General features: G+C 51.6%; 3 protein-coding genes across 8 annotated transcripts; 1 reads left to right on the top strand and 2 right to left on the bottom strand.

The window, feature by feature from the left end:
• Positions 1-39: 39 nt before the first annotated feature.
• On the bottom strand, positions 40-5,950 carry puf60a (poly-U binding splicing factor a). 2 transcript variants are annotated; one of them, XM_086271782.1, is made up of 11 exons: positions 5,799-5,950; positions 4,642-4,737; positions 4,477-4,563; positions 3,513-3,563; positions 3,267-3,428; positions 3,090-3,182; positions 2,797-3,010; positions 2,267-2,457; positions 1,965-2,079; positions 1,539-1,777; positions 40-1,462 (listed from the first exon to the last, which is right to left on the bottom strand). In XM_086271782.1, the coding sequence occupies exons 1-11, from the start codon at positions 5,817-5,819 to the stop codon at positions 1,163-1,165; spliced, it is 1,569 nt and encodes a 522-aa protein (XP_086127908.1). In that variant the 5' UTR covers positions 5,820-5,950; the 3' UTR covers positions 40-1,162. The 2 variants fall into 2 exon arrangements, with proteins under 2 accessions (XP_086127908.1, XP_086127909.1); XM_086271783.1 differs by lacking the exon at positions 5,799-5,950 and adding an exon at positions 5,208-5,772.
• Positions 5,951-9,126: 3,176 nt separating this feature from the next.
• On the bottom strand, positions 9,127-17,137 carry afg3l2 (AFG3-like AAA ATPase 2). 3 transcript variants are annotated; one of them, XM_086271719.1, is made up of 17 exons: positions 16,922-17,137; positions 15,706-15,802; positions 15,445-15,513; positions 13,816-13,949; positions 13,588-13,740; positions 13,193-13,267; positions 12,989-13,110; positions 12,642-12,915; positions 12,367-12,504; positions 12,096-12,249; positions 11,918-12,025; positions 11,706-11,831; positions 11,509-11,619; positions 11,315-11,430; positions 11,019-11,219; positions 9,833-10,027; positions 9,127-9,687 (listed from the first exon to the last, which is right to left on the bottom strand). In XM_086271719.1, exons 1-17 carry the CDS (start codon positions 17,003-17,005, stop codon positions 9,445-9,447), a joined length of 2,400 nt encoding a protein of 799 aa, XP_086127845.1. In that variant the 5' UTR covers positions 17,006-17,137; the 3' UTR covers positions 9,127-9,444. The 3 variants fall into 3 exon arrangements, with proteins under 3 accessions (XP_086127845.1, XP_086127844.1, XP_086127846.1); XM_086271718.1 differs by having other exon boundaries at positions 12,989-13,113; positions 16,922-17,136; XM_086271720.1 differs by lacking the exon at positions 16,922-17,137 and adding an exon at positions 16,496-16,693 and having other exon boundaries at positions 12,989-13,113.
• Positions 17,138-17,892: 755 nt separating this feature from the next.
• fastk (Fas-activated serine/threonine kinase) lies at positions 17,893-26,510 on the top strand. Of its 3 annotated transcripts, none has more exons than XM_086271694.1 (11): positions 17,893-18,068; positions 19,631-20,432; positions 20,513-20,819; positions 20,924-21,111; positions 21,230-21,378; positions 21,454-21,670; positions 22,453-22,612; positions 22,797-22,888; positions 23,376-24,063; positions 24,140-24,254; positions 25,812-26,510. In XM_086271694.1, the coding sequence occupies exons 2-11, from the start codon at positions 19,673-19,675 to the stop codon at positions 25,896-25,898; spliced, it is 2,763 nt and encodes a 920-aa protein (XP_086127820.1). In that variant the 5' UTR covers positions 17,893-18,068; positions 19,631-19,672; the 3' UTR covers positions 25,899-26,510. The 3 variants fall into 3 exon arrangements, with proteins under 3 accessions (XP_086127820.1, XP_086127821.1, XP_086127822.1); XM_086271695.1 differs by lacking the exon at positions 17,893-18,068 and adding an exon at positions 18,112-18,180; XM_086271696.1 differs by lacking the exon at positions 17,893-18,068 and adding an exon at positions 18,166-18,273.
• Positions 26,511-26,514: the final 4 nt, after the last annotated feature.

The raw sequence follows: 26,514 nt of genomic DNA, 5'->3' as shown, positions 1-26,514 counted from the left end.
CAGCAGACAGCTGATTACTTCCTGTACTCAAACACCTCGTCTGCTTTCTATTATCTTTTATTATCAAACAGATTTTTGCACTCAACTGCCGACCAATCAGAGAGCAGCTTCACACAAACAAAACAGCAGAAAAAAAAAAAAAGAGTTTTATTCACAAGTTTCGGTGTTTGACCTTCAAACCCCGAAGAGCACCTGAACGCAGCACCGCCTCTGAGGCTCAAAGTTGCTCAGAGACTGGGATCATGTGACTCCTCGGGACAAGCGGGAGACGGCCTGAGAGTGGATGATGCTGTGGTGCGTTCAGGTTTAGTCAGTTTGTTAGACTCCAGGTGTTTCTCTTGTGAGGCTGTGAACAAAAGGCTGAACATCTGGAAGAACACAGGTGACGTCACATCTGGTCCACAGTTGCTTCATGTTTCAGCTCCGGCCGGCTCACCATTGTACAGAAGGTCCCTGAAGGCACCGCGGCCGTGTAACTGGGTCAGAACCCAGACAGGAAGTTACTGTTCAACTTACTGATCTGTGGGTCCTGGTTCCTGGACGTCAGGTCCAGTTTTTCCTTCCTGCTGGTGATTGTTTTTGTGTGTTTCAAACCAAATCTTTACGCCTCACTCTCAGGGTGTCGGTGCCGCGGCCCTGCCCAGTGTTCTAAGGAGAAGGGGCGTGGCAGTTAGTAGAACGCGATCGACAACGTTTCTAATCGCGCCAATCCAAAATCCGTTTTTAAAAAAAAAAAATTCAGTAAATGAAACTCGTCAATACACAGTTTGTCCAGCAGGGCGGCTCCACTGGCACCATCTACAGTGGGTGGAGTCGAGCGTGACATCACTCAATGAAACTGCTGACAAACTGATATCAGACCATGTAAATCAGTTGAGCTCTTAACGTTAGCACGGAGCTCATGGTACATTTTTAACTGACGCCCTCTGTGTCCCGTTTCTGTTACCATGGAAACGAAGGACATCGTGTTAGGAAAGCAGTGGCTGTAAGAAACGGCGAGGCGGCGAGCAGCTGAAACATGAGAAGCAGCTGCTTCGTCCTTTGACCCTGCACAGAAACACTGGAGCAGAGGACGCGGAGACGTTTCCCTGGAGACAAACACCGATGAAAAACAGACAAGTTAGAAAGAGCCCGCTATGCTACGCTCCCCGACGAGCGTGCTCTACGCCGACAGGTCCCCGTTGTCGAAGCGTTCCTGGTCGTAAACCTCAGCGACCACCTTCCTGCCGCCGAACCAGCGGTGGTTCAGCGCCTGGATGGCTCTGTTCATCTCGGCAGCTTCTGAGAACTCCACAAAGATCTTGACGATGACTTCGGCGTCGTCCTCCTCTCCCTGACGCTCCTGATAGATAATGACTCGCTTCACCTGGCCGAACTTCCCGCACTCCTCGGTGACCTCGCCCTCCAGGTCGTCGTCGATGTCATCGGGCCCGACCATGTTCCTCAAAACCATGACGGTGGACTGAAAGGAGATACGACAGGTCACGACCACTAGAACCAACGATTCGCCATTAGGGGTGGGTGGGACTGAAGCGTACCTCCTGCTTGCGCAGCAGCTTCCTCATCACCATGTGTCGGGCGCTGCTGCCGCTGATGCTCATGTGCTCCTGGTCGCTCAGCGGCTCCATGGCGCCGTCCTGCTGCACCTCCTGCTGACGCTCCTCCTCCTCTTTCTTCTTTGGATCAGCACCAAAGGAAACCGTCTGTGTTGGGGGCGTGGCCAGCACAGGGTTCACCAAGCCCACCTGAGGCACACCAGGTCTCACTGGGGTCACACCTGAAACAGGAAGCAGGAAGTGTTACCTGTTGGAGCACCTTTTATTGGTTAGCATCTTTGGATGAGCCTGGCTTCAAAATAAAGAGAGGTGAGACGTGTGGGCGGAGAAGACTGCCCCAAACTCAAGATGTGATGTCATGTGGGTGGAGCCTGTGTGTGTGTGTTGACAGGGCTCAGGTGTTCCTACCTGTGATGACACCTGGAGCCTGGTGGGCCATGACAGCCTGAGGGAGGCCTCCGAGCTGCTGGGACAGGAGCGCCGGTCCAGCCAGCGCTCCGAGCACCGATGCTCCCACCGCCTCCTGAACGCACCACAGAACATAATCAGTACAGCTGTCTCAAACACTACAATCCTGTACTACAGGAAACACTACATACCACTGCTTCTGTGCACATACAGGCAGAAAAACTACCGCACTGCATCTACTACACTTCTTAGAGCATGTTCCTGTGCCTTGTCTCTGGGGGGGGCGGAGCTCCCTGAGTTACCTGAGCTGTGATCTTTGCGGTGGCGACGGCAGCAGCCATGGCGGCGGCAGTGGGCAGTCCACCAGACGTTGTTGGTGTGAGAAGGGGCATGGGTGGCGTCACGGCTTTGCCCACGCGCAGGTACTGACCACCCAGGTCGAACAGGTTCATGGAGGCGACGGCGTCCTGGGCCGACTGAGCCTTCTCATACTCTGCACGCAGGAAATGAGCAGACCGCCGTCAGAAGTCCCACCTACATCACACAGAGCCCCACCCTGAACAGAGCTGTCTGTCAGCTGACAGGGAGCCCAGGTGTTCAGGTGTCACACCTGGGCTCCCCGTCAGCTGACAGGGCTAACTGAGCCTAACAAACCCTTAAAATGAAGTCGACCCGTCAGGCTGAGTTGCTATGGAAACAGATTGGTGAATCCAAACATGAGAACCGCAAGGGGGTGGGTCACTGACCCTGGGTGCACCTGAGAGGGTCCACACCCCTCTGCGTCTTCCCTGTTAAAGCTTTCACGCCGCGGCGGAGCCGATCGGCCGCTCACCGATGAAGCCGTAGCCTTTGTGCCGGCCCGTGGTCGGCTCGCGGGCCAGCATGCACGACTTGATCTTTCCAAAGGCCTCGAACACACTCTTGATGTCATCGTCGGAGAGGTCGGGGTGCACTGACGCCACGTAGATCCTGTTGAAGGCACGCGCTTCCTCCGCCAGCTGGTCGATGATTGGCTGAGCCTGGCCGATGTTGCTGGGCCTCCCGACCTGCGAGACAGCGAGAAGGGAAACTCAAAACCCGGCTCAGAGTCAGAGGAGGCGGGGCTTCATCATCAGCTGGACTCACCTTGATGTTCCGTCCTCCGAGGACAACTGAGTTCATCTGCTCCAGTGCAAGCTGCGCTGCTTCAGGCATCTCGTATTCCACGAAGGCGAAGCCCTGCAGGTGCCATGGCAACGGTTAGACCCGCCCACCTCAGAGTGTGGTGTGTGTGTTTTATATGAGTGTGTGTGTATGTGTGACCTTGTGCTTCATGGTCACAGAGTCCCAGGACATGTCGATGCTTTTGATTGGTCCAAAGGGGGCGAAGGCCTGCCTGATGGTGTCCTCTCCGAGTTCGTAGTAAATGGATCCAACGTACACGCGACACATGATGGCGAGCGCTCTCTGCCGCTGAGCCGCCACCTGAACAGACACACAGAAAGCAGAGAAGAAGAATCAGCCAGCAGCTCGCCGCTCAGCAAGGAGGCGCTGCACGCTGTTACTCACCGATTGCAGAGGAGACAGAGCGTCGCCCAAACCCATCGTCAGAGACGCCATCTGAGACACACATGAGAGAAAAGGTTCAGTGTGACGAAGCACAGGGGCGGAGCCAAGTCTGCACCCACTGCAGATGAAAAACACGAGTCAGCAGAAGTGTTCGTCAGAGCGGTGAGGCCAAGGGAGGTGAGAACCGGGGGCGGCCGTGGGCGGGGCTCAGTTTTGACCCATCGCAGCAGCCCATCGTTCTGTAACCACGTCACCAGACTTGTCGCGCTGACTTAAACGTCACAGACGCGCTGATGACGTGACGTTTGAGCGACGCGTGAAACCAATGGAGAGAAAGCGCGTGTTTGCTGACTCAGTGCAACACAACTGTCAGATTACACGTTTAACCTCCTCGGACCTGCGTCCACATGTGACGTCACATTTTGGGTTATTTAGACCAAAATACTCAACTTTGCTCTACATGGGCCTGATTTCCACCTACGAGGACGTTATGCTGCTACTGTTCTATCGACATTTTAAATGAAGATCCTCATATGTGGCTCTGATTTTTCTTAAAAACCAAAATAAGGTTAAAAAAAAAAATCTGGTAATTTGGGCCCCAATCAGCCCGAATATCAAAGAGAAATTAAAAATGCTGCCGTGGAAGAGTTCAGGTCTCAGGAGGTTAAATAAAGTTTAAATCAAGGTTTCATTTGCATCACGTTCCTCGCGTGTGTTTGATCTTTGTGAGTCTTTTTTTGCCTTTCTGTGAAAGTTTTGTATCAATAAAATATTTTCTGACACCATGACGGCTCCATGATGTGGTGAATCCAAAACTAATAATCAATATCAGACTCCCCTCAGTGGCTGCCCGATTAATGCTTCAGCTCACCTGGGTGAGCGGGTCTGACTCCCACCGTGTGACTGCTGTTACCTATGCTGTTCCCTCTGACGCCCCGCCCCCTGAGCACACTTGTGAGGATACCTGCAGGTTGGTGATCTGCTGCTGCTGAGCCAGAGTCTGCTTGACGAGGACGCTCTTGATGCTCTGCTCCATTGCGTACTTCTTCGCCTGCACACAAACAGCCAATCACAGCTCGCCAGTCACAACAGCACGTGTGTGTGTGTGTGTGTGTGTGTGTTTATAGACCTTCTGCAGCGCCTCCGCCTGGTTGGGGGTGAGCGGTGGCAGCCCCAGCTTGGTGGTGGTGCTCTGTCCATTCTCCATGATGAGAGCCGGCCCTCCCTGTCAGAGATCAATACTGACTGATTAGCGATCAATCGCACAGACGATCAATCACAGCTGTTCTCTTCACGCTGTCAGAGGCTGCACCCATCCTAAACTTCACCCATACCCATCAGTCTGTGACATCACCTCAGACACAGCTGATGCCCCGCCTCCACTCACAGAGCTAAACAAACCTCCACTTAACGACTCTTCTTCTGCGTGGGTTTTTATTGTTTCCTTCATGCTGAACACAAACTTTATCATCATCGGTACGAGTGCAGCCACACAGGTGAGACCTTCACCTGCGCAGGTGAGGTCAGGCTGAACAGCCACAGAGACTCACACTCAGCTCCAACCACACCAGCAACCTGATTGACTGATGATCATGTTCTATTCAGAGTGCTGTAACAGGTGACCTGGATCAGCGTAGTGTACATCAAACAGTAGCAGTGGAAACAGAGGAGGAGGTCGTCGAGGCAACGGTGTACCTGCTGCTCGGTCTGTGGCGTTCTGTCAAATTCGGGGACCGCGGTGTAGGTTCGTGTGCCGCATTTTCCTCGTTTGTGGTTTTGATTTTTTTAGGACACTCAGTTCACCTGATCTCAGGTGAGCAGGTACGAACAGGTCTGCTACTCCAGGATCATCAGCATCTTTAGAATAACACACCTGTATCTTCATGTGTTCATTTCTAATGTGGAACTTCACCTGCGTACAGGTGATGATCAGTTCCCACAGTGATACACTCAGGTGAGAAGTGAACCACCTTCTCAGTACAGGTGAGCGAAACTACCACCGTGGACGGTAAGTTGGCACTTTAACCCTCCTAGGTTGTTAGCTTAGCATCAGCAGCTAGCAGAACCGTCCAGAACTTCCGTGCTAACAGTTAGCCTAGCTGAGCCGCGCGCACACCGTTGATCACAGAGAACCGATCAGCGGCTGATCGATTAATCGACCTCTGCGGTCGGTTCCGGTCAGTCTGTGGTGTCGAACCGATTGTGTTACGGAGCACGCGCCGAGGGTCCCTGCTGTTAGCATTAGCTTAGCTTCGTGTTTCCATCCAGGCACATTTCGGATCGTACCGCAGAAACGGCCGCCGCCATACAGCTGCTCCCGCGCTGCTCTCCCCGCTCTCCGCTCGCTTCGGTTCGGATGGTTCTGCGCTCGGAGTCCCCGCAGTCCGCACCGCGGCTCCGGCTGACGTCACTTCCTCTGACAGAAGAGTGTTTGAACAAACGACAACTTCAGGAGCTGAAGCCGGAAGCAGGACCAGTTTTTTCTCAGAACTTTATGGAGGAGACAAAATTATATTACAATGGAACGGCGTGTCAAATTAAACAACTAAGATACATATCAACATTAAAAGGAGAGAGAAGAAAAGGAAATAAAAAATAAATTAAAGAAAAAAGAAAAGGAAAAAAGCGAGAGATACAGTGACACTGAATAATTAAACAAGGACATTAAATATAGTACAAACATTTACAGTTTTTAAAGCTTTTTTTGTTGTGAGAGGAGCAAATTGTATTCACATAGAGTTCAATTTCTTTCCTAAAAGTGAGAAAGTGAGGTTCCTTGCTTGAAAACTTACATTTATGGATATGGCATTTGGCGAGGATTAAAATCAGATTAATAAGGTAAAAAGCATTCGAGTCTTTCCTGCTAAAGTCAGTGTAACCAAATAACACATTTTGGTAAAAAAGCACAAAATTTGATAAGATGTTCTTAGAGATGAAAACAGCAATATCTTTCCACAAAATCTGCGTAGAGGTACGAGACCAGAGTAGATGTGAGCAGGTCTCTGGGGCGATCTTACAGAAGGAGCAAAGAGTATCTATATCCCTCTTATATTTTGAAGGAAGCATTTAACAGGGTAAAATCTATGAATTAGCTTAAATAAAATTTCCTTCCCTTTGTTAGTAAGGAGGAATTTTTGTGGCAAACACCAAACTTTTTTTCCCAGTCAATGTCCTTGACAAAATTAGACCAGAAAGAAATGGAAGGAGGAATAGAGACAAGTGGCTCTTGAAAAAGAGACCTAATCTTGGCATTCACACCTTTACAAGAGGAGAAACAAATCTGACCTAAAGGAGTCTCTCAGGACAGAGCGGGACAAGAACAGGAGTGGGGAGGCAGTGGTATTTCTAAACAACATGGACAGAGCAGACGGTATGGCATCAAAACCAATACAAAACTCCCTTGGGGATACTGGGATGTTATATCCGGATAGGAACTCTGAGTAATTGTATAATAAGCCTGCGTTATTGAATAGTTGACTTAGCAGAAGAATACCATTATTAAACCAGTTTTCAAAGAACAGCGACTTGTAAAGAGTGTTAGTTGTTCCAAATATAAAACCTTTGTGGAGAAAAGTTGTGTTTATAGATTAAGGACTATGCCAAAAGAGCTTGTTGATGAACGTTTGAGAGTTTCATTGGGATTTTCTGAATATTGTAGTTACAGAGAAGAATAAAGTCCAAGCTACCCAAATGTGAAAAGATAGGATGAGAAATTAAGTTCCAGATGGAGTTTGGGTTTTTGAGATGTTTTTTAATCCAATTTATTTTGAAAGTGTAATTTAGGGAGCTGAAAGACCAACATCTAACTACAGAAGAGTGCCAGAGATGGATGACGGGTGATGATGATGGCGGAATACAAGAACACAACAATAAAAATAATAAAATTAAAATATTAGAAGTCCAAAATGTAATGTATTTTAATTTCCTTTGTGTTTTCAAGGTCTTTAACTGTGGCACTGTGTTTGTTGCAGAAGTGTTTAATATAGGCTTTGCAGTCTGTCCATCATTTTGTATGAATAGGAATTTTCCCCAAGAGCAGCAGAGGTCGGAGGAAGTAGGTAGTGAATTAAATCTTTCCCTTCAAAACAGACTTTAAGTTCGAGTTTTTGGTTTATTGGTCTGTCTGTAATAATAAACATCATTCTGAAAGAGTCTGGCATTTATACACATGGATACAACAGGTGACAAACAGCTTCAGTGTGGAAGTGACACAAACAACAAGAATAGTTCTCAAGCTTAAACCTCTCCAGTGTCCGTATGATGAAGTACTTTAAATGAAGCTCCACTAACTTTGTTGCTTAAGCAGAATTTCCCTCCATGAATTTGGCTCCATTTAAATTCTCCACATAAAGAAGTCCAACAGGATTGTGTAGGTTTGTTTATCTCTACACCACTCTCTCAAAGGTTTGTACATGTGAGTTGGTGCACTAAGTGTAATTCCCACATTGCCACATGGATAGACGGATCTAAAAATAGCCAGCTGGAATGTTAATGGACTGAATAATGTAATTAAGAAAAAGACCGTTTTAACATCACCCTAACCCTGGAACGGGCAAAAGTGCAGGGCTGTCGGTTCTGAGTCATAAAACTTTGTCTTAACTTCACTGAGGCAAAAGTAGATAAGGAGGGTAGATATAAACTAGTACGTGGACAATTATTAGATACACCAGTAATTTTATGTAATATTTATGCTCCCAATTCAGACACGCCTACGCTTTTCATCATTTATCACAGCTTCTTTTGGAATCGCACGGTGCACAAACAATAGTAGGCGCAGACTTCAACCAAATACTAGACTGAGACCAGGATTTCTCAAAAGTGGTAGGTGGCGTTTGAATGTGTCCTTACTGTTATTACTAAAATGATCAGGGATGACATCTAATTTTTAAGGAGACAAGAGGTTGAGAGGACACTACATTGGCTATGAAAGCGTATTTGAGAGGGAGGATCAGTTCCTTTGCTTCCTTTAAGAAGAAGACAGGCAATGAAAATATCACCACACTGGAGTCTGAGCCAAAAACCCTCGGGCACAAGGATAGGGCTATGCTAAATAAAACCAGTACTGCTAAACAGAAGTTGGACACACTGTGTAATAAAAAGGCAGGATGCGCTCTGCTTCGTACAAACCAGCCATCCTTTAAATGTCGCGTTTCTTTGGAAACATTTAGCTCTACCATCAAAGCTTTGATCACATTGTTACTTTGTTAAAGACGTCCTGTCCGCACCACCTCATACTCAGCATCACCAACTCGCCGTTTGACCATGAAGGCTCTTTTCCACTCGGCGAGTAACTTTGAGCCTGAAGTGTGTAGCGTTGCTCTCAGGTCCAGGACATACCAAGCCTCGCGTTTAGAGGGGCTTGGACCCTCCTCTCAGTTAGTGAAACGGTGCGCAGCAGCACTGCTTCCAGACATCGCGCTGCATAATCCACCAGATTACCAGCCAGGCCTACATGAAGACTGTACTCTCATATTCTTACAGCACGTCCCACCAGGGGGAGAACACTGCTCCCATCCTCACCTGGTTCCTCTGTGCACACACAGTTCAGTCTCGTTTACCTCCTCTGTGTGTGTTTACAGGAAGTGTGTGTGTTATTGATCACACGGAGCGGTGATTGGTGATCGATCAGTTTCTCTGACTTTATTTAAACATGTCAAACACATTTACACATTTATTCCATTATGAAACAGCATGCTAGCAACAACTAATCAATATCTCATCTCTGAGCAGCCTCCAGCAGCACGTTACCATGGTGATGATGAGTGATTTCATGGATGGAGCAGAACGCCGTCGATAGTCTCGGATCAATAAATACGCGATGTTCTACACAGGAAACGTTCTTTAGGTCTTCAGGTTCCACCCTGGCCCTGCTGAAGTTCATCAGGAGGCCTCAGAAGGCTCTCCGGCAGGAGGACAGAACCCGGAGGAACTTCTAGAAGGGCATTCCTCCGGAGATCTGCCGGGCCACCTGCTCGTCCGGGGTCTCCTCCCGCTCCGGCCTCCTCTCCTGGTTCCAGTCCTTCAGACCCTCGGGCAGCGTCGTGTCTTCGTCCTCGCCGCCGGTTCCTTCCACGAACTCCTCATAAGTCGACTTCTCAGCGAAGGGCCGTTTGCCGAGCAGCTCCACCATGTCGTTCTTATCCAGAACCTCCTTCTCCAGTAGCCGCTGCGCCACCTGCCAACGCCACAGAGGACAGGTGAGCACAGAATGATCACGGGCAGAAGCACGCAGGACCCTGCTCCGCAGAACTGAACCAGAACCGCCCAGAGCCTCGTGACTCAGTGGCTTTCTGAGGCACGTAGAACACAGCTGAGCCTACCTTCTCCACCTCGGCCTTCTTGTCGTTGAGGAGTTGCTGTGTTCTCTGGTACGCTTCGCTGATCAGGGTTCTGACCTCGGTATCGATGAGGCGGGCCGTGGCCTCGCTGTACGGCTTCTCCAGAACCATCTCGCCCTGGCGCGGCAGGTCGAAGGACACCTGGCCCACCTTCGGGTTCATCCCAAACTGAACGATCTGCAGGAGAACACAAGGAGGAGGTCAGACCGAGCAGAACCCCCACAGGAACAACTTCATTTCCAAAACCTGCACTAACAAAAACACGACTGGAGCTCATCAAAGAGCCAAAGCTTCGAGGTTCACGTCTCCCCCCGAACTCGGCTTTAAAGGTTCTCGTTCGAACGTCATCCTGAGACTTACAGTGAAGGCTAACACCTGCAACACCTCTCAGGTATCACACCTGCCTCACACAGCCTGAGGCTGTTAAGCCTCTGGAAATAGGTTGATTCTGTTCATTTGAAGGTATCGTCTTCATCGGGTGACTCCTTCAGTCTCAGCTGACTGCAGGTTGCAGTCTTATTGGACATCTGCACAAAGACCGACACCTGACGACCAATGGGCTGTCAGGTCAGTTTATGATCATTAATATGCAAACTGTCACGACCACTCATCAACAGCCACTGATCAATGTCCATGAGTGGCGTCCACAGAGAGCCGGGGAATGGCTGCAATCACAGCATTGTAGCATGGTGACAGGTTAGGCCCCCTCACACGTCATGTAAATGCCCATTGTTCCATCAGTGGTGCTGCAGTCAGGCGTTGTGCAGATGTCCTGTTTATAAGGTTGAAACCTGCATTCAGCTGAGACTGACGGAGTCACCTGATGATGATGAAACGTCCAGATGATTGAGCTTCAAGACTCTGGCTTACGGCTAAACTGTGGATCCAAATGCTGGCGACTCTTTCTCAGGTGTTTCTAAAGTTAAACCTGAGAGGCTCATTCTGATTCATGCACTCGGCCCAAACTACACAGAGCTTTAAGACTTCTGGAGGCGCCGTGGATCAGAGCTGCCGTGGATCAGAGCTCTCTGCTGCTGTGCTTTTAACATGAAAGCCCCAAACAGAGAAGCCCCTCAAAATAAACAGCTGATGAAGAAGAACGGTACTAATCACTCCGATGATGGCGTCGGCGGTGTGCAAAGAGAAAACACCCGTATCGACGGCTCACCTGGGCGTAGGCGCTTTGCGTCACCTTTCGCAGGTCGTCCTGAGCGCCCGTGGTGATCCGGCCGAAGAAGATCTCCTCCGAGACTCGGCCCCCCAGAGTCATGCACATGCGGTCCAGCAGCTGCTCCTTCGTGTACAGGTACTGCTCTTTGGGCAGGTACTGCGCGTAGCCCAGACCCTTCCCTCTGGGGATGATGGACACCTGTGCAGGTCACAACACAAACTGATGAGTCTGCACCAGCCCCCATTCAAATTTCACTCAATTGTGCAGCTACAGCACCGCGGCGATCGAGTCACCTTCAGCAGCGGATCGGCATGCTCCAGGAACCATCCGGCTACGGCGTGCCCGGCCTCATGATACGCCACCGTCTTCTTCTCCTCGGGCTGCAGGACCTGAGTCTTTTTCTCCAGGCCTTCAGACGGGAAGAGACGCTGTATGAAATCACCCTGCAGCCAACGCCACGCTCCAACATTCGAACTCTCGCACTCACCTCCGATGACCCTCTCGATGGCCTGCTCGAAGTGCTTCTGGCTGATAGCGTCTGAAAGGTGGCGAGCGGCAATCAGAGCCGCCTCGTTACAAACGTTGGCGATGTCGGCACCTGATTGGAGGAGAGCGGGGAGGACAAAGGTGTGTCTTGGACCAAGCAGGTGCACAAAGTCTGAAACGACATTCAGCAGCGCTTACCTGAAAATCCAGGTGTGAGGGCGGCCATCTTCCTGGCCAGAGAGTCTTTGTCCATGTCAGGCTCGAGCTTCAGAGGCCGCAGGTGGACTTTAAAGATGGACGCCCGACCTTTGATGTCAGGAGGGCCTTAGAGGAGAAGGATATCACCTGATTGTGACCTCACACGAGCTCATATGGAAGATGTACACGGCTCGCCTGGCGCTCTGACTCACCGATGTAGATCTGCCTGTCGAAGCGGCCGGGTCTCATCAGCGCCGGGTCCAGGATGTCGGGTCTGTTGGTTCCCGCCAGGACGACCACGTTGGTGGCGGTGTTGAAGCCTGCGGCGCAGAAAGCAGTGAGCTATCGCCATGTCTTCATCATTACAAAGCTGAGTTTAGCTCCACCCACCGTCCATCTCTACCAGCAGCTGGTTCAGCGTGTTCTCCTGCTCACTCTGACCGCCAAAGTTGCCCCGCCCCCTTTTGCGCCCCACAGCGTCGATCTCGTCAATGAAGAGGATGCAGGGGGCGTTCTTCCTGGCCATGACGAAGAGATCTCTCACCTGGGAAGGAAATGACATCAGCTCCAATGCCAGACTCCTCCCCCAACAGAGCCACGTGATTTTGAACACGTTGGCAAACAGGAAGTGAGGTAACCACAGTTAGTAAAACACACTCACCCTGGCGGGGCCGACGCCCACAAACATCTCCAGGAACTCGGAGCCGTTGACGGTGATGAAGGGCACGTTTGCCTCGCCCGCCGTTGCTTTGGCGAGAAGCGTTTTTCCAGTGCCAGGAGGACCGGTCAAGATGGCGCCCTGCTCACAGACATCAACATAAACGCCATCAGTGGTGACCCTACAGGCCCCGCCCACACCTCACAGTTTTATCTTTGGCTGAATGGTGGCACTGACCATCTGACCTGTGTCATAACCCCGCCCCCTTCGACTCTCACCTTGGGGATCTTGGCGCCGAGGTCCTGGTACTGTTTGGGGTTCTTCAGGAAGTTCACGAACTCCATGATCTCCAGCTTGGCCTCCTCGCAGCCCGCCACGTCTTTGAACTTCACGTCGATTTCGTCTTTCAGAATCTTCGCCGTTGTCTCGCTGACGCTGAACAGCCCGCCCATCCCCCGGCCAGGACGTCCCGCCCCTGCCGGTCCTCGCCGCAGCATGAAGAGTAGGAAGCCAATGATGAGCACGGTGGGGAGCATGCTCAGTAGGAACGTGCTAGAAGAGGGAGACAGGCGTGGTTAGAGGTGTAGGCCTGAGGTGGAGCTGAGGCCAGAGGTCGTGCTCGTACCCGTCGCTCTCGGTGGAGTAGACCACGGGCAGCCTGTTCTCGCCCTCGATGCCGAGCTCGTACTGCGCCGTCTCCAGGTTCCTCTCAAACGTGTCCACGCTGCCGATGTTGAACCAGACGTACTGCTGCGAGACACACACGAGAACCCGCTCAGAACCGAGCGCGGCGCCTAGAACGCTGCTCTGCAGACAGAAACACACTCACCCCGTCCGCCGGCGTCTTCCCCGCAGAGAAAACCACCTTCACGTAGCGCTTGTTCACCACCTCCAACCGATCCACCTGCCGAAGATGCACAGCAGCGGTCAGCTTCCTGTTTGTACATCATCAGGTCCAAACGTTTTAAACTTGGTTTGAGGAACCACTGTAACCAGCTTTGACCTGATTGGTTTTTCATGTCTGCGTGACAGAGTTCATTCAGGAAGTGGAGTTACGGGACAGTCACACCAGCGCCCCCTGGTGTTCCTGCCCCATTACTCCATGGGAACGTGCAACTATTCAAAAAATGGCTGCATTTCACCTGCCGCAGAGACACGACCACTTTACTTTCAGAGCGTCTGACGACATCATCGTGAACTAAGAGGCCCAGCGGCCGTCCTCACCACGCCTTTGGACAGGTAGTTGTTGACAAAGTCTTTCCAGGTGACCTCGCGTCCTCCGTCCCTCAGGAAGAAGTAGTAAGTGACGGTGGTCCAGAACGCCACCCCGCTCAGGAAGTACATCCGGAATTCCCTATCGTCCCAGGGCACCTCCCCCTGAAACAGACAACAGCTGAGACCAGAGCTCACTTACACCTGGACAGGTAAGAGGTGACAGGAGGAGAGAATGACCTTCTGCAGACGGCTGTACCAGTGTGACTCATCCTTACGACCTCCTCGCTTTCCCCCGCCGCTGCTGCCACCTGCTCCCCCCCCTCCTCCCGTTGACCTCCCCGATGCTCTCTGTGAGTTAGCGGGTTTGGATTCTGAGAAAAATAAAAATAAAAATCTGGGACTCAAACAGCAACAAACATCAAAACATCCACCTGACGGAGCGTCGGGTGAACAAGAACAGAGAGACATTCAGCAGGCAGACACCATCTCTACTTTTAAGATTCAAACTTTCCTTTTTGCTAAAGCATATAGTTAGGGTTACAGTAAAGGGCAGTAGAGGTCAGTCGAGGTCAGCAGAGAGCAGTAGAGGTCAGTAGATTTCAGTAGAGGTCAGTAAAGAGCAGGAGAGGTCAGTAGAGAGCAGTAGAGGTCAGTAGAGAGCAGTAGAGGTCAGAGGTCAGTAAAGAGCAGTAGAGGTCAGTAGAGAGCAGTAGAGGTCAGAGGTCAGTAGAGAGCAGTAGAGGTCAGTAGATTTCAGTAGAGGTCAGGGGTCAGTAGAGAGCAGCAGAGGTCAGTAAAGAGCAGGAGAGGTCAGTAGAGAGCAGGAGAGGTCAGTAGAGAGCAGTAGAGGTCAGTAGATTTCAGTAGAGGTCAGGGGTCAGTAGAGAGCAGCAGAGGTCAGTAAAGAGCAGGAGAGGTCAGTAAAGAGCAGTAGAGGTCAGTAGAGAGCAGGAGAGGTCAGTAGAGAGCAGTAGAGGTCAGTAGAGAGCAGTAGAGAGCAGTAGAGAGCAGTAGAGGTCAGTAGAGAGCCGTAGAGGTCAGTAGATTTCAGTAGAGGTCAGGGGTCAGTAGAGAGCAGTAGAGGTCAGTAGAGAGCAGTAGAGGTCAGAGGTCAGTAGAGAGCAGTAGAGGTCAGTAGAGAGCAGTAGAGGTCAGTAAAGAGCAGTAGAGAGCAGTAGAGGTCAGTAAAGAGCAGGAGAGGTCAGTAAAGAGCAGGAGAGGTCAGTAAAGAGCAGTAGAGGTCAGGGGTCAGTAGAGAGCAGCAGAGGTCAGTAAAGAGCAGGAGAGGTCAGTAAAGAGCAGTAGAGGTCAGTAGAGAGCAGGAGAGGTCAGTAGAGAGCAGTAGAGGTCAGTAGAGAGCAGTAGAGAGCAGTAGAGGTCAGTAGAGAGCCGTAGAGGTCAGTAGAGGTCAGGGGTCAGTAGAGAGCAGCAGAGGTCAGTAAAGAGCAGGAGAGGTCAGTAAAGAGCAGTAGAGGTCAGTAGAGAGCAGGAGAGGTCAGTAGAGAGCAGGAGAGGTCAGTAGAGAGCAGTAGAGAGCAGGAGAGGTCAGTAGATTTCAGTAGAGGTCAGAGGTCAGTAGAGAGCAGTAGAGGTCAGTAGATTTCAGTAGAGGTCAGGGGTCAGTAGAGAGCAGAGGTCAGTAGAGAGCAGTAGAGGTCAGTAGAGAGCAGTAGAGGTCAGGGGTCAGTAGAGAGCAGAGGTCAGTAGAGAGCAGTAGAGGTCAGTAAAGAGCAGTAGAGAGCAGTAGAGGTCAGTAGAGAGCAGTAGAGGTCAGAGGTCAGTAGAGAGCAGTAGAGGTCAGAGGTCAGTAGAGAGCAGTAGAGGTCAGTAGAGAGCATTAAAGGTCAGTAGATTTCAGGTTTCTACCTTTGGCTGCAGCTTCAGCTTCGGAGTGTTTCTGCGTTTTCTGACTGTCTGGAAAATATTTCTCGAAACCTGAAGAAAGAAAGCAGATTGTACAGGAAGTGACATCACACACAGATGAGGGCATCACAGCTGATCTACCAGAGCCATTCCACTTCCTATTAAACTCAGCAGGGGGCGCTATAGAAACAGCTCAGTGATCACAACACCCCCGTAGAACAGGAAGGCCACACGAGGGCGGGTCTAAATTTGATTAGCCGGTACCTTTTGGAGGTTTAGAGCTCAGCCTCCTGTAGGCTCCCAGCAGGTCACTCAACAGGCTCCGCCCACTCTGCACCTGTGCTGTGGTTGAAGATGTTACCTGAGTGAACAGACAGGTCAGCAGATCAGAGTACATAGTGCTGAAGGCGCTGACATCATGGTTCGATCAGTCTGCCTGAAGTTTAACAGGAAGTTTGCAACCCCTTCTCTTCTGTATGTGGCGGCGTGGCGGTCTAACCTGCGTCACGTTTCACCAGTTTCAGGTAAAACAGCCTCAAACTGACACACCTGAGTTCACCTTTGTTTCTTTGGTGGACTCCAGGATGTTAATACATTCTGTTGGCTAACCTGACAAACATTTCCCGCTGCTTCTTTGCTGAGTGATGACCTCACAGCGAGCAGCATCTTTGACTACGCAGAGCTTTGCATGGAGGAAGAGAAGACTTCCTGTCAGCTGATTTTAATGACTGTTCAGAGAACATTACTTTGAAACACATCAAAAACACTCATCCTGCTTCAGGCTGCTGTTCCCAGGTATGACTCCATAAACAGCAGCTTCTGTAGCGACGAATCGGAGTGCCAAGCAGCTCCATTGGCTGCCTGTACACAACACAGGAAGTTAAAGCCAACACCTAATGAACGCCATCATAATCAGGTCTCCTGAGACACTACAGGTGTAGTAACCATGGTGACTGTGATGGAGCCCAAAGCTCTTTGGAGGCAGCTGATACTCCTCAGCTCAGAGTGTTCGTAGTCACCGCTTACATTGTTATGCGAATATTCACACAGTCACCTGATTGGTTAGTTGTGTGAGTCTGAGTTGCCGTAGGCGTTTTCTCAGTCTATGTCTCAGGCGGTTGTACCTGTGCAGGTGTTCTGCCTCGACTACTGTCCGCTTACAAAGATCCGAGGGATCCAGGACTATTCCCCATTGGTCAGGGGTTACTGATGTCATATCCTCTAACTTCTCCAGCATCAGTTACCATGGAGATGAAGAGATAAGAAGTGAACCGCCACTTTAACGCAGGTGTACATTGTACACCTGTCTGTAGCTGGTATCAGTGCACTTCCTGTTTGTTTATGGCAAGCTTGCAGCCAGCTGCCCCTGCGGGTCCCGCGGCCTTCGCGCAGCCTCAGCCCAGAGTTCGGCCTCCCGCTGGCTCTGGGCTCCGGACTGCGGGATTAGCCTCTTAGCATGTTAGCCCCGTCGTGCACCTACCAGCCTGGCCGGAGCTCCGGAGGGCGGCAGCAGGCGGAAAAGGCCGCGGCAGCCCGCCGACAGCCGCAGGTAGCGGTGAGCCATCCTCCGGCTCTCTCACGCTGATGCGAGCCGAGCTAAACGCGTTTCAAGTTCACCCCAGTTGCTCCGTGACAGCAACGCGCCGACATGTTTACCTGCAGCTCTTCTTCGTCTACTACCTTGTTGCTGACTCCGCCCTCTGGCGCCCCCTGCGGCCGCTAAGGAGCCGCAAACAACCTTTTAGAAGAAGCATAGAGAAGGATCTCCACAACAACTATGCAGGGTTCAATATTTTCTGCATTTTTCCGTGCGCAAATATATTTTTATGGCTTAAAAACAAACAAAAAGATCATGAAACAGCTCCCAGTTAAACAAACTGTAACACAACATTTTTTTTCAGCTATTTATTAATACGTAACTTTTATGTATATATATATATGCCTTTATATATTGTGCTATTCGTAGTTAGTGTATTGTCTGTCTCTGTTAATGTTTGTTTATAATGGAGCATTGTAACGAAAAATAATTTCCCCTAGGGATCAATAAGTATTCTGACACTCACACACGAGTCAAACCCTGTTAAACATGCTGATGAGTTAGTGTCAGATTCCTAATCAGAAACTCTTTTATTTCAAGCTTTCCAGTGTGACTGAACATTAATCATAAACTGCTGCTCCCTTCATGCTCACATTTCTGCTCAGGGCTGCAGATCAAAAGACACCGAACTGAAACTCAAACACATGAATCCAGGCAGGAGCGCTGACCTCTGACCTCTAAGTGATCCGGCTACACAAGGGGGATCACTTTTAAAGGTCGCTTATTACTGGGCACACGGACTACGCCCTACAGAAATAGATTATTAACATGCAATAAACGTCTTCAGCTGATGCGGTTACAACATGAATATATTTAAAAACAATAAAATCACACAGAGCCGCTCCCGGCTACAGCCGCCTGGGGGCGCTGTCGGCCTCTCCTCCAGGTGCATGCCGGGTAGAGCAGGATGGCGTCCCCGTCTGTGAGGAGGATCGGAGCGGCTGACCGCGGACTGTCTCCCCGCTGATCCCGCACTCTCTGTGGCCTCAGGACCTTCAGGAGCGTAGCTGCGGCCTTTCTGAGCCATGAGGTAAACTCTCCCGCTCTGTCACGCGCTCATCGGTTGGGGAGCGCGCGCCGTGACCTGCGTACAACCCGGCGAGTCCCCCGCTTCCCGGCGGGCTAACAGCGGCTAGTAGAAGGTAGCATGCTAACAGCCCTGCAGACGGAAGCCACAGTATCTTAGCTTAGCTTAGCTTAACTTAGTTTATACCTAGCCTGCTCTCCCCGGATTGGTAAGCAGCAGCTGCAGGTTTGATGAACTGATGCTATCCGCCGCTAGCTCCGGCTTTCAGCGGGGTCAGCCGGCTAGCTTTGCCAGCTGTCCGGCAGCCTGCTGGCGCACAGCCCGAGGAGCCTACTTTCCATCCCTGAAGGCTATTTAAAGCATGACATCATATTTTTATGACGTAGCGAGTGACGTTGTTGTGACCCCACGGGCACTTTAGCAGATTTGGGGTTAAAGGACAATGCTGGATGTTAAATGCTAATGTTAGCAAGTGGGCCTGACTTCAGGTGACAGGAGGACAGCTAGGGGGCGTGGTCTGCGAGGAGCTCATTGACTGTCAGGTGATCGGGGGAGGGTTCACTAGGTGCCCCTGCTGGGCAGGTTCAGGGTCTCTCATGCTCAGTTCATTTTTGGTGTTTGTTCTGCAGGTGTGGGTGTGATGAGAGCACCTAGTGGTAATCAGTTAGCGTGTTCACTCAGACGTTATCTGGACAGGTGAGTGTTACTGTAGGACAGTAACACGATTTTCACATCAGGTCTGCATGCCAACAAATACACAATATACTAAATGGTTGTGTGGTCCTGTGTGTGTGAGAGAGAGAGGGAGTGAAAAGATGCCACCTGGTGGTGACAGTCAGCAGCTACAAGCTCACCATTTCCTCAGCTTAGATCTGAAAGACGCCAAATGTGGTTTCAAACCGGCGGTTTGTGCACGTTCACACACACGTGACAGGTGTGCCCCGTCATGCTCACACACACACCGGTAACCCTGGGTCTCCTGACAAGAGCTGGGTGGTTTATTGGCTTTAACACGCTGGAAATGGATAGCATGTACGACTGCTGAACGTTCGGGTGACAAGTGAGCTGGAAGAGAGCAGGGAACGATGGCGTGGAGCGGGAGATCAAAAATAAAAGTTATTGTTTTTAACACTCGGGTTCACTTCAGCTCTTTGGGTGTTAGAACTCACGGACTAACAACAGCATGAGCAGAGCGGCTGTAGCTGAGACTTCGAACACTGCCCCCATCTGACTGCAGAACTCTCTGCAGGCAGGCAGTGAATGCCTCGCTTTGCTCAGCCTGAAATCCTGCTTCTCGCATCTGATGAGATGTGCTTGTCAGTTGTTGATGTAACCAGGATTAGGGGTATACATGGTGCAGTGGGGCGGGGCATAGAGCAGTTGTCAGACAGGAAGAGACTCTCTTTGTTCATGCAGCTTCACCTATGATGCAACTTTAGGGTTGGACCTGCCTGATGCGGGGAGGGGCCTTGTTAGGACAGAATGTGCATTTTTAGGATCTGTCAGAATTTGCTCCGCCCATCAGGCGCGACCTGCTGCTTATTTGTACCTGTGTGTCTCTGCAGGTGCGCTGCGCCGATGTCTGCAGGCGGTCTGGCTGTTGGACTATGCTGCGTTTGTCCACTGGGTGGCGCCTCCTGAGCCGAGCTCGCCACCTCCCTCCCTGCCTCCCCCGCCCTGCTGCTCAGTCTGTCGCCATGTATGCCGCCCGCCTGTATGGCACTGCGGGGGGAGGAGGAGGGGGTGGTGGAGGGGGCGGGGTAAAACAGGGGCGGAGGCCAGGACTATCTGTGCTCGAGGTGCCTCACCCCCATGCAGCCCCACCTCCCCCTGCCTTCCCATTGTACCAGGGTCGCCCCGACGCCCACCGAGGAGCACAATTCCACTACCACCCGCAGCCCCATCACCTGGCTGCACCCCCGCTGCCCCCCCATTTCCAGCACCACGGCGCCTTCCACGCATACGGGGGTGGCGGGCCCGCAGGAGGCGCTGCCAATAGCAAGAAGAAGACGTGGAACTTCATCCACGAGAAGATGAGCTACGACACGTTCTTCACCATGAAGCGGCTGATCGAGCGCTCACGGCGGCCCGACGAGGTGCTGCGCTGGGTCACCCAGAACCCCGCCAAGATCTCCCACAACCACTACCCCGTCGCCCTGCAGAAGATCGGACAGCTGCTGCAGGCCACGCCCCCCGTCCGCGCCAGCAGCAGTGAGACCGACAGCGAGGCCTCCGGAGTGGAGGGCGATGCCCGACAGATCCTGGAGCATCAGGACTTCCGGACGCTCTGCAACGCCATCGTCAGCGACTGCGCCAAGTTCGACAACTTCAGCATCGTGAACTGCTTGTACGCCGTCGCCGCGCTCGGTGAGTCGCTGCGTGACGCTCAGACACACGCCCGCTATCACCCGCAGCGACGCCACTCACCTTTATCTGACCCCTCACAGGTCTGCCCAGCGACTCTGAGGTGGTGCAGGTTCTGGAGGTGGAGTCTCAGGCCCGGCTGAACCAGTTCAACCAGAAGGACGTGTCGATGGTGTTCAGCTCCAGCATGAAGCTCCACCCGGGCAGCCAGCACCCGCTCACGGAGGCCTGCCTGGCCGGCCTAGAGAAAAACCTGGAGCGAGAGCGCCACCCGCAGACGCTCTTCCTGCTGCTCTCCTACTACAGGCTCAAATGGCGGTCAATGCAACCGCAGGAAGCTGCCGGCGCTAACAACGGCACGCCTAACCCTGAACAGCTGGTCGCCAACAGGTGAGAACGCGCGTTACCTGGGTTGTTGTTTCTGGTACCCGTGCTGAGGTTTGCGATGTTGGCGCCGTGGCAGCGGTTAACTGCACGTGTGCGTCTGTCCTCAGGAAGATCCTGCGTCTGGTCAAACACACGCTGGCGAGTGTGAGCGGCGTTCGAGACCAGGAGATGGCGCTGCTGGACGAGATGCTGGCAGCGTGCGCCCGTGAGGCGAGTAACAAGAGTCTGGAGCTGATCTTCAGCTCTCACCTGTTCTACCAGAACAGACAGGAGAGGTTCATCAGCAGCTTGGCAGGTGGGTCGCTTCACCCTCATCCCTCGCCATCGAACACGTGGCCATTGCTGTCTCAGCTGTTCAGGTGACTCCGCCTCTGCTGACTCACCTTAACTAGTAACATGTTTCTCTCCAACAGAGGAGTTACCAAAGAAGGTGGACAGCATCACGCCCTACACGATGGCGCTGATCGCCAAATACATCGCCCGCCATCGGCTGAGAGAAACCCGCCTGCTCGACACCATCGCCGAATTTCTGGTGAAGAAGGCGGAATATCTGGACAGTAAGGTGAGGCCGGTCTGGTGGTCACGTGACCTTGAGAGCGGCGCACAGGACTGCAGGTGTGTTTGTGTGTGTCCTCAGGTGATCCAGAAGCTCGTGTTCCCGTTCAGCCGGATGAGCTACCGTCCTTCCAATGAGCAGCAGTTCTTCTCCCGGCTGGAAGAGGTGGTGGAGCTGAAGGCGCTCAGCTCGCCGCTCGCCACGGTCAACATCCTCATGTCTCTGTTCCAGCTCGGACATTTCCCCGGCCTGGTCCTCCACCGGGTCTTCTCCTCCGCCTTTATCAGCAACGTCACCAGTGAGTACGGCCAACATGAACCCAACTTTCCAACTGACCGGTCGGGATGGGAATATTTAAAAAGTTATTACTCAGATAACACTTTTCCTAAAAGTAATGCAGCATGTTACTTAGTTAGTTCCAGGATAACGGCGTTCGTTATCCTACTCGTTACGTTACTTTGATGTTTCTCTGTAAAATGATCTGAAACACACCATCATCATCCTTATTTAACAACGTAAACCTGAGGCTACACAAACAACACAAACTCTATCCTGCTGAGGACACCCGCACAAAAAGAGGCTTTAAAACGGTTGTCATGGTGATTCTACTGTAGAAACATGAACAGGTAAAGGCTGCAGCCTGACTGCTGAAGTTCAGGCTCTGGCTGCTGGGATGGAGTCTGCATACACTCAGCTTTAACGTCACTCTGAGTTAGCATGCTGTCCGACTAGCTTAGCGTTAGCATGCTGTCCGACTAGCTTAGCGTTAGCATGCTGTATACATGAAAACTTGATGATTTTTAAGTTTTGTTTTTTCTGTTGTTATTTCAATTATATTTGCATGTTCGAAATAAAAAATTATATCTATCTAAAATCAGCTGATTGTAGTGAGAGTGCAAGAACCAATAGGCAGGAGGACTAATGAGTCCAAGGACCTGGACTACTGGTCGATTCCCTATCGACTGGTTACACCGTCCACTGTGACTGGTTTGCGACTCATAATATTGATCCTGTTCTAGCCATTGACTGATTACCAGTACCAGGTTAGCCAGTGTGACCAGTGTGCTGCTTTCCCCGCAGACAGCCCCTATGCTCTCATCGTCAGGCGATACTTGTCTCTGTTGGACGCCGCTGTCGAGCTGGAGTACCGCGACTACACAGGGCCGCGACTGCAGGACGCACACAAGGTTCTGATGTTTGACCACGCCCTCACGGCTGACGAGGTCAACCGCAAGTACAGGTAACACCTGCACACTGACCCTCTTGGTTGGTGTAAACAGAGTCTGTTAGCGTCCACCTCACCAGGCCGAGGTCAGTTCAGCTCAAACTCATCAGGATTAGAAAGCACCGACAGGTGTGCTCAACACCAAAGCGACCAGAATACCAGACAGCAGCTGAGCTCTGATTGGTCTGTTCTCTGTCAGTTATAAAGGTCTGGTGGCTGAGGCTCTGCGGCAGCTGGTTGGAGAACATAACTACAAACAGGATGAGGTCCTCCCCCCGGGATACTACACAGGTGGGACACACCTGCGCACACAACCTCTCACCTGGATATTTGGAGCTCCAACGATTTTAAAACATATGGGGGGGGGGGCTGGCTCAGCTGACAAACATGGCGATCATCGTGCAGTGTTTGGCTGGTTGGTTTGGTTCGGCCTGGCTTCACTCATGCTCCACCCACATGTGTTCTGCTTGATCAGCCAATTACAGAGCTACTTCCTTTCAAACTAACTGAGATGCTCCTCCCGTATTTCTGATGCTGTTGGCAAAAGTTAAAATGTTTCATTAGACGCCGCTGACCTTCAGCTGTGGTCTACTTCCTGTTGCTTAAACAGAAAGTTACATTTTAGACAAGCAGCCTTCACATGCGTACGTAGTTCAAAGGTCAAACGCATGTGTGTGTGTGTGTGTTAGGAGCTGGGTCACAGAGGGGCGGAGCCGTCAGCTGCCCCTGCATGTTACTGTTGTGTTGCTACCTGTAATGTGATTACTCTTCTCTCCAGACTTCCTGTTGTGGATGGACACTTCCGGGCGGGTTCTTCCCATCCGCACTGGAGCCGGCCTCTCTCTGACTGTCGTTCCTCCGTCCTGTGTTGTTGTGGCGTCTAAGCCTGCTGATGCAGCGGTTGCCGCAGTTACCTCTGACTTCCAGAAGTTCTCTCCGTTCGTGGCGATGGAGGAGGGCGCCGAGCACTCGTGTCAGGTTGGTGAGGGGATGGTCGGGGCAATGGAGCCGCGGGCCTTCCTGCCCCATCACATCCGCGGCACGCCGGGCACCGCGCCCCACCCGGGCCACCCACAGGCGGGGACCAATGGCAGCACGGTGAACTACGGGCCGTACTACGTCCCGGCGGGGGAGTACTACTCAAGCCTGGCCAAAGAGCACTCGCTGGAGAGTCAGGATAGCTCCACCCTCAGCAGCCCGCCCTCGGACGGCCTGGCTCCGCCCACCACCCAGCCGCCCGCGGGGGCCAGTGCCCCGGACTCTCTGTTCCAGTTTTCCATTGGGAAGATCCTGGAAGACGAGGGTGGCACGGGAGCCCCGAGGCCGGACCACGAGCTTGGGGGATTCTACAAAGGAGTGACGTACGCCGAGGGGGCTGACAGACCGCCCCTGTCGCCACCGCCGCTCCACCCCCCTGAGCAGCCAGACCCCGACGGCCTCCCCGCAGACCAGAGGCAGATCCGGAGGTAAGTCAAACTCTGAGCCTGTGCAGAATTAGTAGCGCCTGCCGCCACTAACGCCACCCTGCTGTGCTCTCTGCAGGGTCATCATGTCCGTCAATGATAAGTGGCACTACTGCCACAACTCTGAGGTCCTGGTGGGCTCCCGTGCCATGAGAGACCGCCACCTGAGGTTGCTGGGATATGTCATCCTGCAGGTGAGTCGGTTTTGCCATCAAGCAGTGATGTTAAAGAAACAATTACAGAGAGAAAAGATATAGGCTCCAACACCTGACGACGTTAATGCTATTGTCCACTGACTGTTGATTAGCCACATTTAGCACCTTTCAACTGCTGACTGAAGGAGATCAGAGCTGAAGTATCAGTGCCTGTTTTATCCGGACACAGCAGTGTTTGGCTCCAGAATGATCGATCAAACATACCAACGCCGTCACTGAAGCCCGCCGCCGGTCTGCTGTCAGTCTGTCTGAGATTAGCCTGTCAGTCTGATATCGGTCTGCCGTGGGTCTGATTATATGGAGTCCAGTTTTTGCTGCTCTTGACCAAAAGGTTTCTCACGTGTGGGACTAATGAAGCTGTGTCTTGTCTTAGTTGGCTTCCTGCTCTGTGGGAAATAACGCGGACAAGTTTGCGCTGCAATGGTTTATAATCAGAAATGATCTGCAAACGTTCGATAAGTCTCTGAGACTGTGCACAGAGCGGCTGCCTGCCATCAGGCTGTTTGCATTTGCCCGTGACTCAGTGTGGATACGTCACCACACACAGTATCACGGTGTGCTGTGATTCTGTCCACTTTACCTGATGACAGTCCCCCATGGCTTCCCCGAACCAAAGTCCTGATAAAGAACCTGCTCACACTGAAACAACCGCGTGAGTCAACTGCTGCAATAAAGAAGAAAACATGTGGGCGGGTCTGTTGTGCCCCAGTCGTGCGTTTGGGCACCACTGTAAACGACGCACGACAGACCTGCCACGTCTTCAGTACGCTTCTTTATTGCAGCTGTCGATTTGCGCGCGTAAACACATCAACCACAGGACCCAGTTTATTCTGTTTTAAGCCGGCGAAGCGTGAGTGGGGATGCTGCTCAGGTGTGTCCGCCTCAGCCGCGCCGCTGACCACACCCCGCCGCAGCCAATAAGACTGAACAGTATTAAACTAAATGATATATTTTCCATCTCTGTTCACAAGTTTCTGGATTTCAAATTCACGTTTGTTTAACTTGTTGCTCGTTTGAAGACGTGCTGCAGACGAGTGAAGCAGCGCGGTGACAAACGTTACAAACAGCTGTTTAAAACAAAAATGACTGAAGGATTCATTGTGAACGACTTTATGTAAATAAAGCTGCAGCTCGGCCTTTGTGTCGTCGTTTTGTTTAGATGGGGGCGTTACCTATAGCTCTGCAGCTAACCAGCACGTAGAAGCTGGTCCAGCTTCAGTAACCACGCAAACCTCACGGCTCACTCGTGTCCAAAGAGACAGACCAGCTGACCGTTTGGACGCCATCAATCCCTCAGTCAAAGCGGGCTCATCTAGCTGGCTAACGCCATTAAACTTCAGAAACTTCATTTGGCCCTGCCCACTGCCGCCAAATAACATCAGGCCAGATAGTTTGAGCTGCTGTGATTGGTTGGTTTAAACTTCTGGTTTCCTCTGAGATAAAACGTCTGTTTTTGTAAATGTGATAGGGTTTAACGCTTGTTCCGTAAGCTCCTCCCATCACGGTCATGTGACGTGCTGTTTCCTGTCTCTTCAGCTGCCGTACCACGAGCTGGAGAAGCTGAATGGCATCGAGGAGGTGAAGCAGTACCTGCACAAGAAGCTGCTGGACGTCACGCTATGACGTCCTGACAGAGCGTGCGTCCTGTCTGATGTCAGAGGTCATGGTTACCTGGTGACGTCCCGTTGGAGCTGCACAAGAAGGAGTTCCAACCAAACTGTTCATTTTTCATAGCGTTTAAGAACTGATTCCTTATCAATAAACAGATCAGTTAATCAATACAAACACCATCAGATCGATTATTGATCAGCTGACAGGATGCTGCTGTTTTCTGGGCAGTCTCTAACACAGGCGCGTCTCACCTGGGGGGGCATCTGTGATCATGTGACTATCAGCACTGAGGACAATGGGACTGTTGTTCTGAGACCTCATTGGTCGCCCTGCGAATGATCTCACTCGTTTTTTTTCCTGGATGGGGAGGGCAGTCCCTTTTATAAGGTGTGGCAACTATGGCAACAGTGATGCATGTGTGGGACTGTTTTATAAGTGGGGGGTGGGGGTCACAGAGCAGGGGATGATGGGAACTGTAGTGTGCCAAAGGTCTGAAGGACAGTGCTTAGTGTTTGGGTCAAAGGTCAGATTATTTATTTGTGTGTGAGGTGATTGACAGATGTTTGTTTATATTCTATAAATCTATTAAAGCTGAGATGAACGCAAACTGTGTCCTCACTGACTGACG

This window comes from Aulonocara sp. 'chitande type north' Nkhata Bay, linkage group LG18 (assembly GCF_057382095.1).
Source record: "Aulonocara sp. 'chitande type north' Nkhata Bay isolate Kocher_YH1m ecotype deep benthic linkage group LG18, A_spYH_male_GT1.1, whole genome shotgun sequence".
NCBI classification, from domain to species: domain Eukaryota; kingdom Metazoa; phylum Chordata; class Actinopteri; order Cichliformes; family Cichlidae; genus Aulonocara; species Aulonocara sp. 'chitande type north' Nkhata Bay.
Note: the sequence above shows the minus strand (reverse complement) of the source record. Positions and strands in the feature narration are given on the sequence as shown.

Coding starts and splice junctions, on each gene's coding strand:
- puf60a (XM_086271782.1), bottom strand. CDS start 5,819: ATGGCGGCGGCCGTTTCTGCG. Junction 4,738..5,798: donor TGGCGGCGGCCGTTTCTGCG/GTACGATCCGAA, acceptor GATCTCTGACAG/GGAGGGCCGGCTCTCATCAT. Junction 3,011..3,089: donor TCGGAGGACGGAACATCAAG/GTGAGTCCAGCT, acceptor GCTGTCTCGCAG/GTCGGGAGGCCCAGCAACAT.
- afg3l2 (XM_086271720.1), bottom strand. CDS start 16,678: ATGCTGGAGAAGTTAGAGGATATGACATCAGTAACCCCTGACCAATGG. Junction 12,505..12,641: donor TCGGCGCCAAGATCCCCAAG/GTGAGAGTCGAA, acceptor GTCTGTGAGCAG/GGCGCCATCTTGACCGGTCC. Junction 11,431..11,508: donor CATCGAGAGGGTCATCGGAG/GTGAGTGCGAGA, acceptor TCCCGTCTGAAG/GCCTGGAGAAAAAGACTCAG.
- fastk (XM_086271694.1), top strand. CDS start 19,673: ATGCTGCGTTTGTCCACTGGGTGGCGCCTCCTGAGCCGAGCTCGCCAC. Junction 21,112..21,229: donor GTTCATCAGCAGCTTGGCAG/GTGGGTCGCTTC, acceptor TCTCTCCAACAG/AGGAGTTACCAAAGAAGGTG. Junction 24,255..25,811: donor TGGGATATGTCATCCTGCAG/GTGAGTCGGTTT, acceptor CTGTCTCTTCAG/CTGCCGTACCACGAGCTGGA.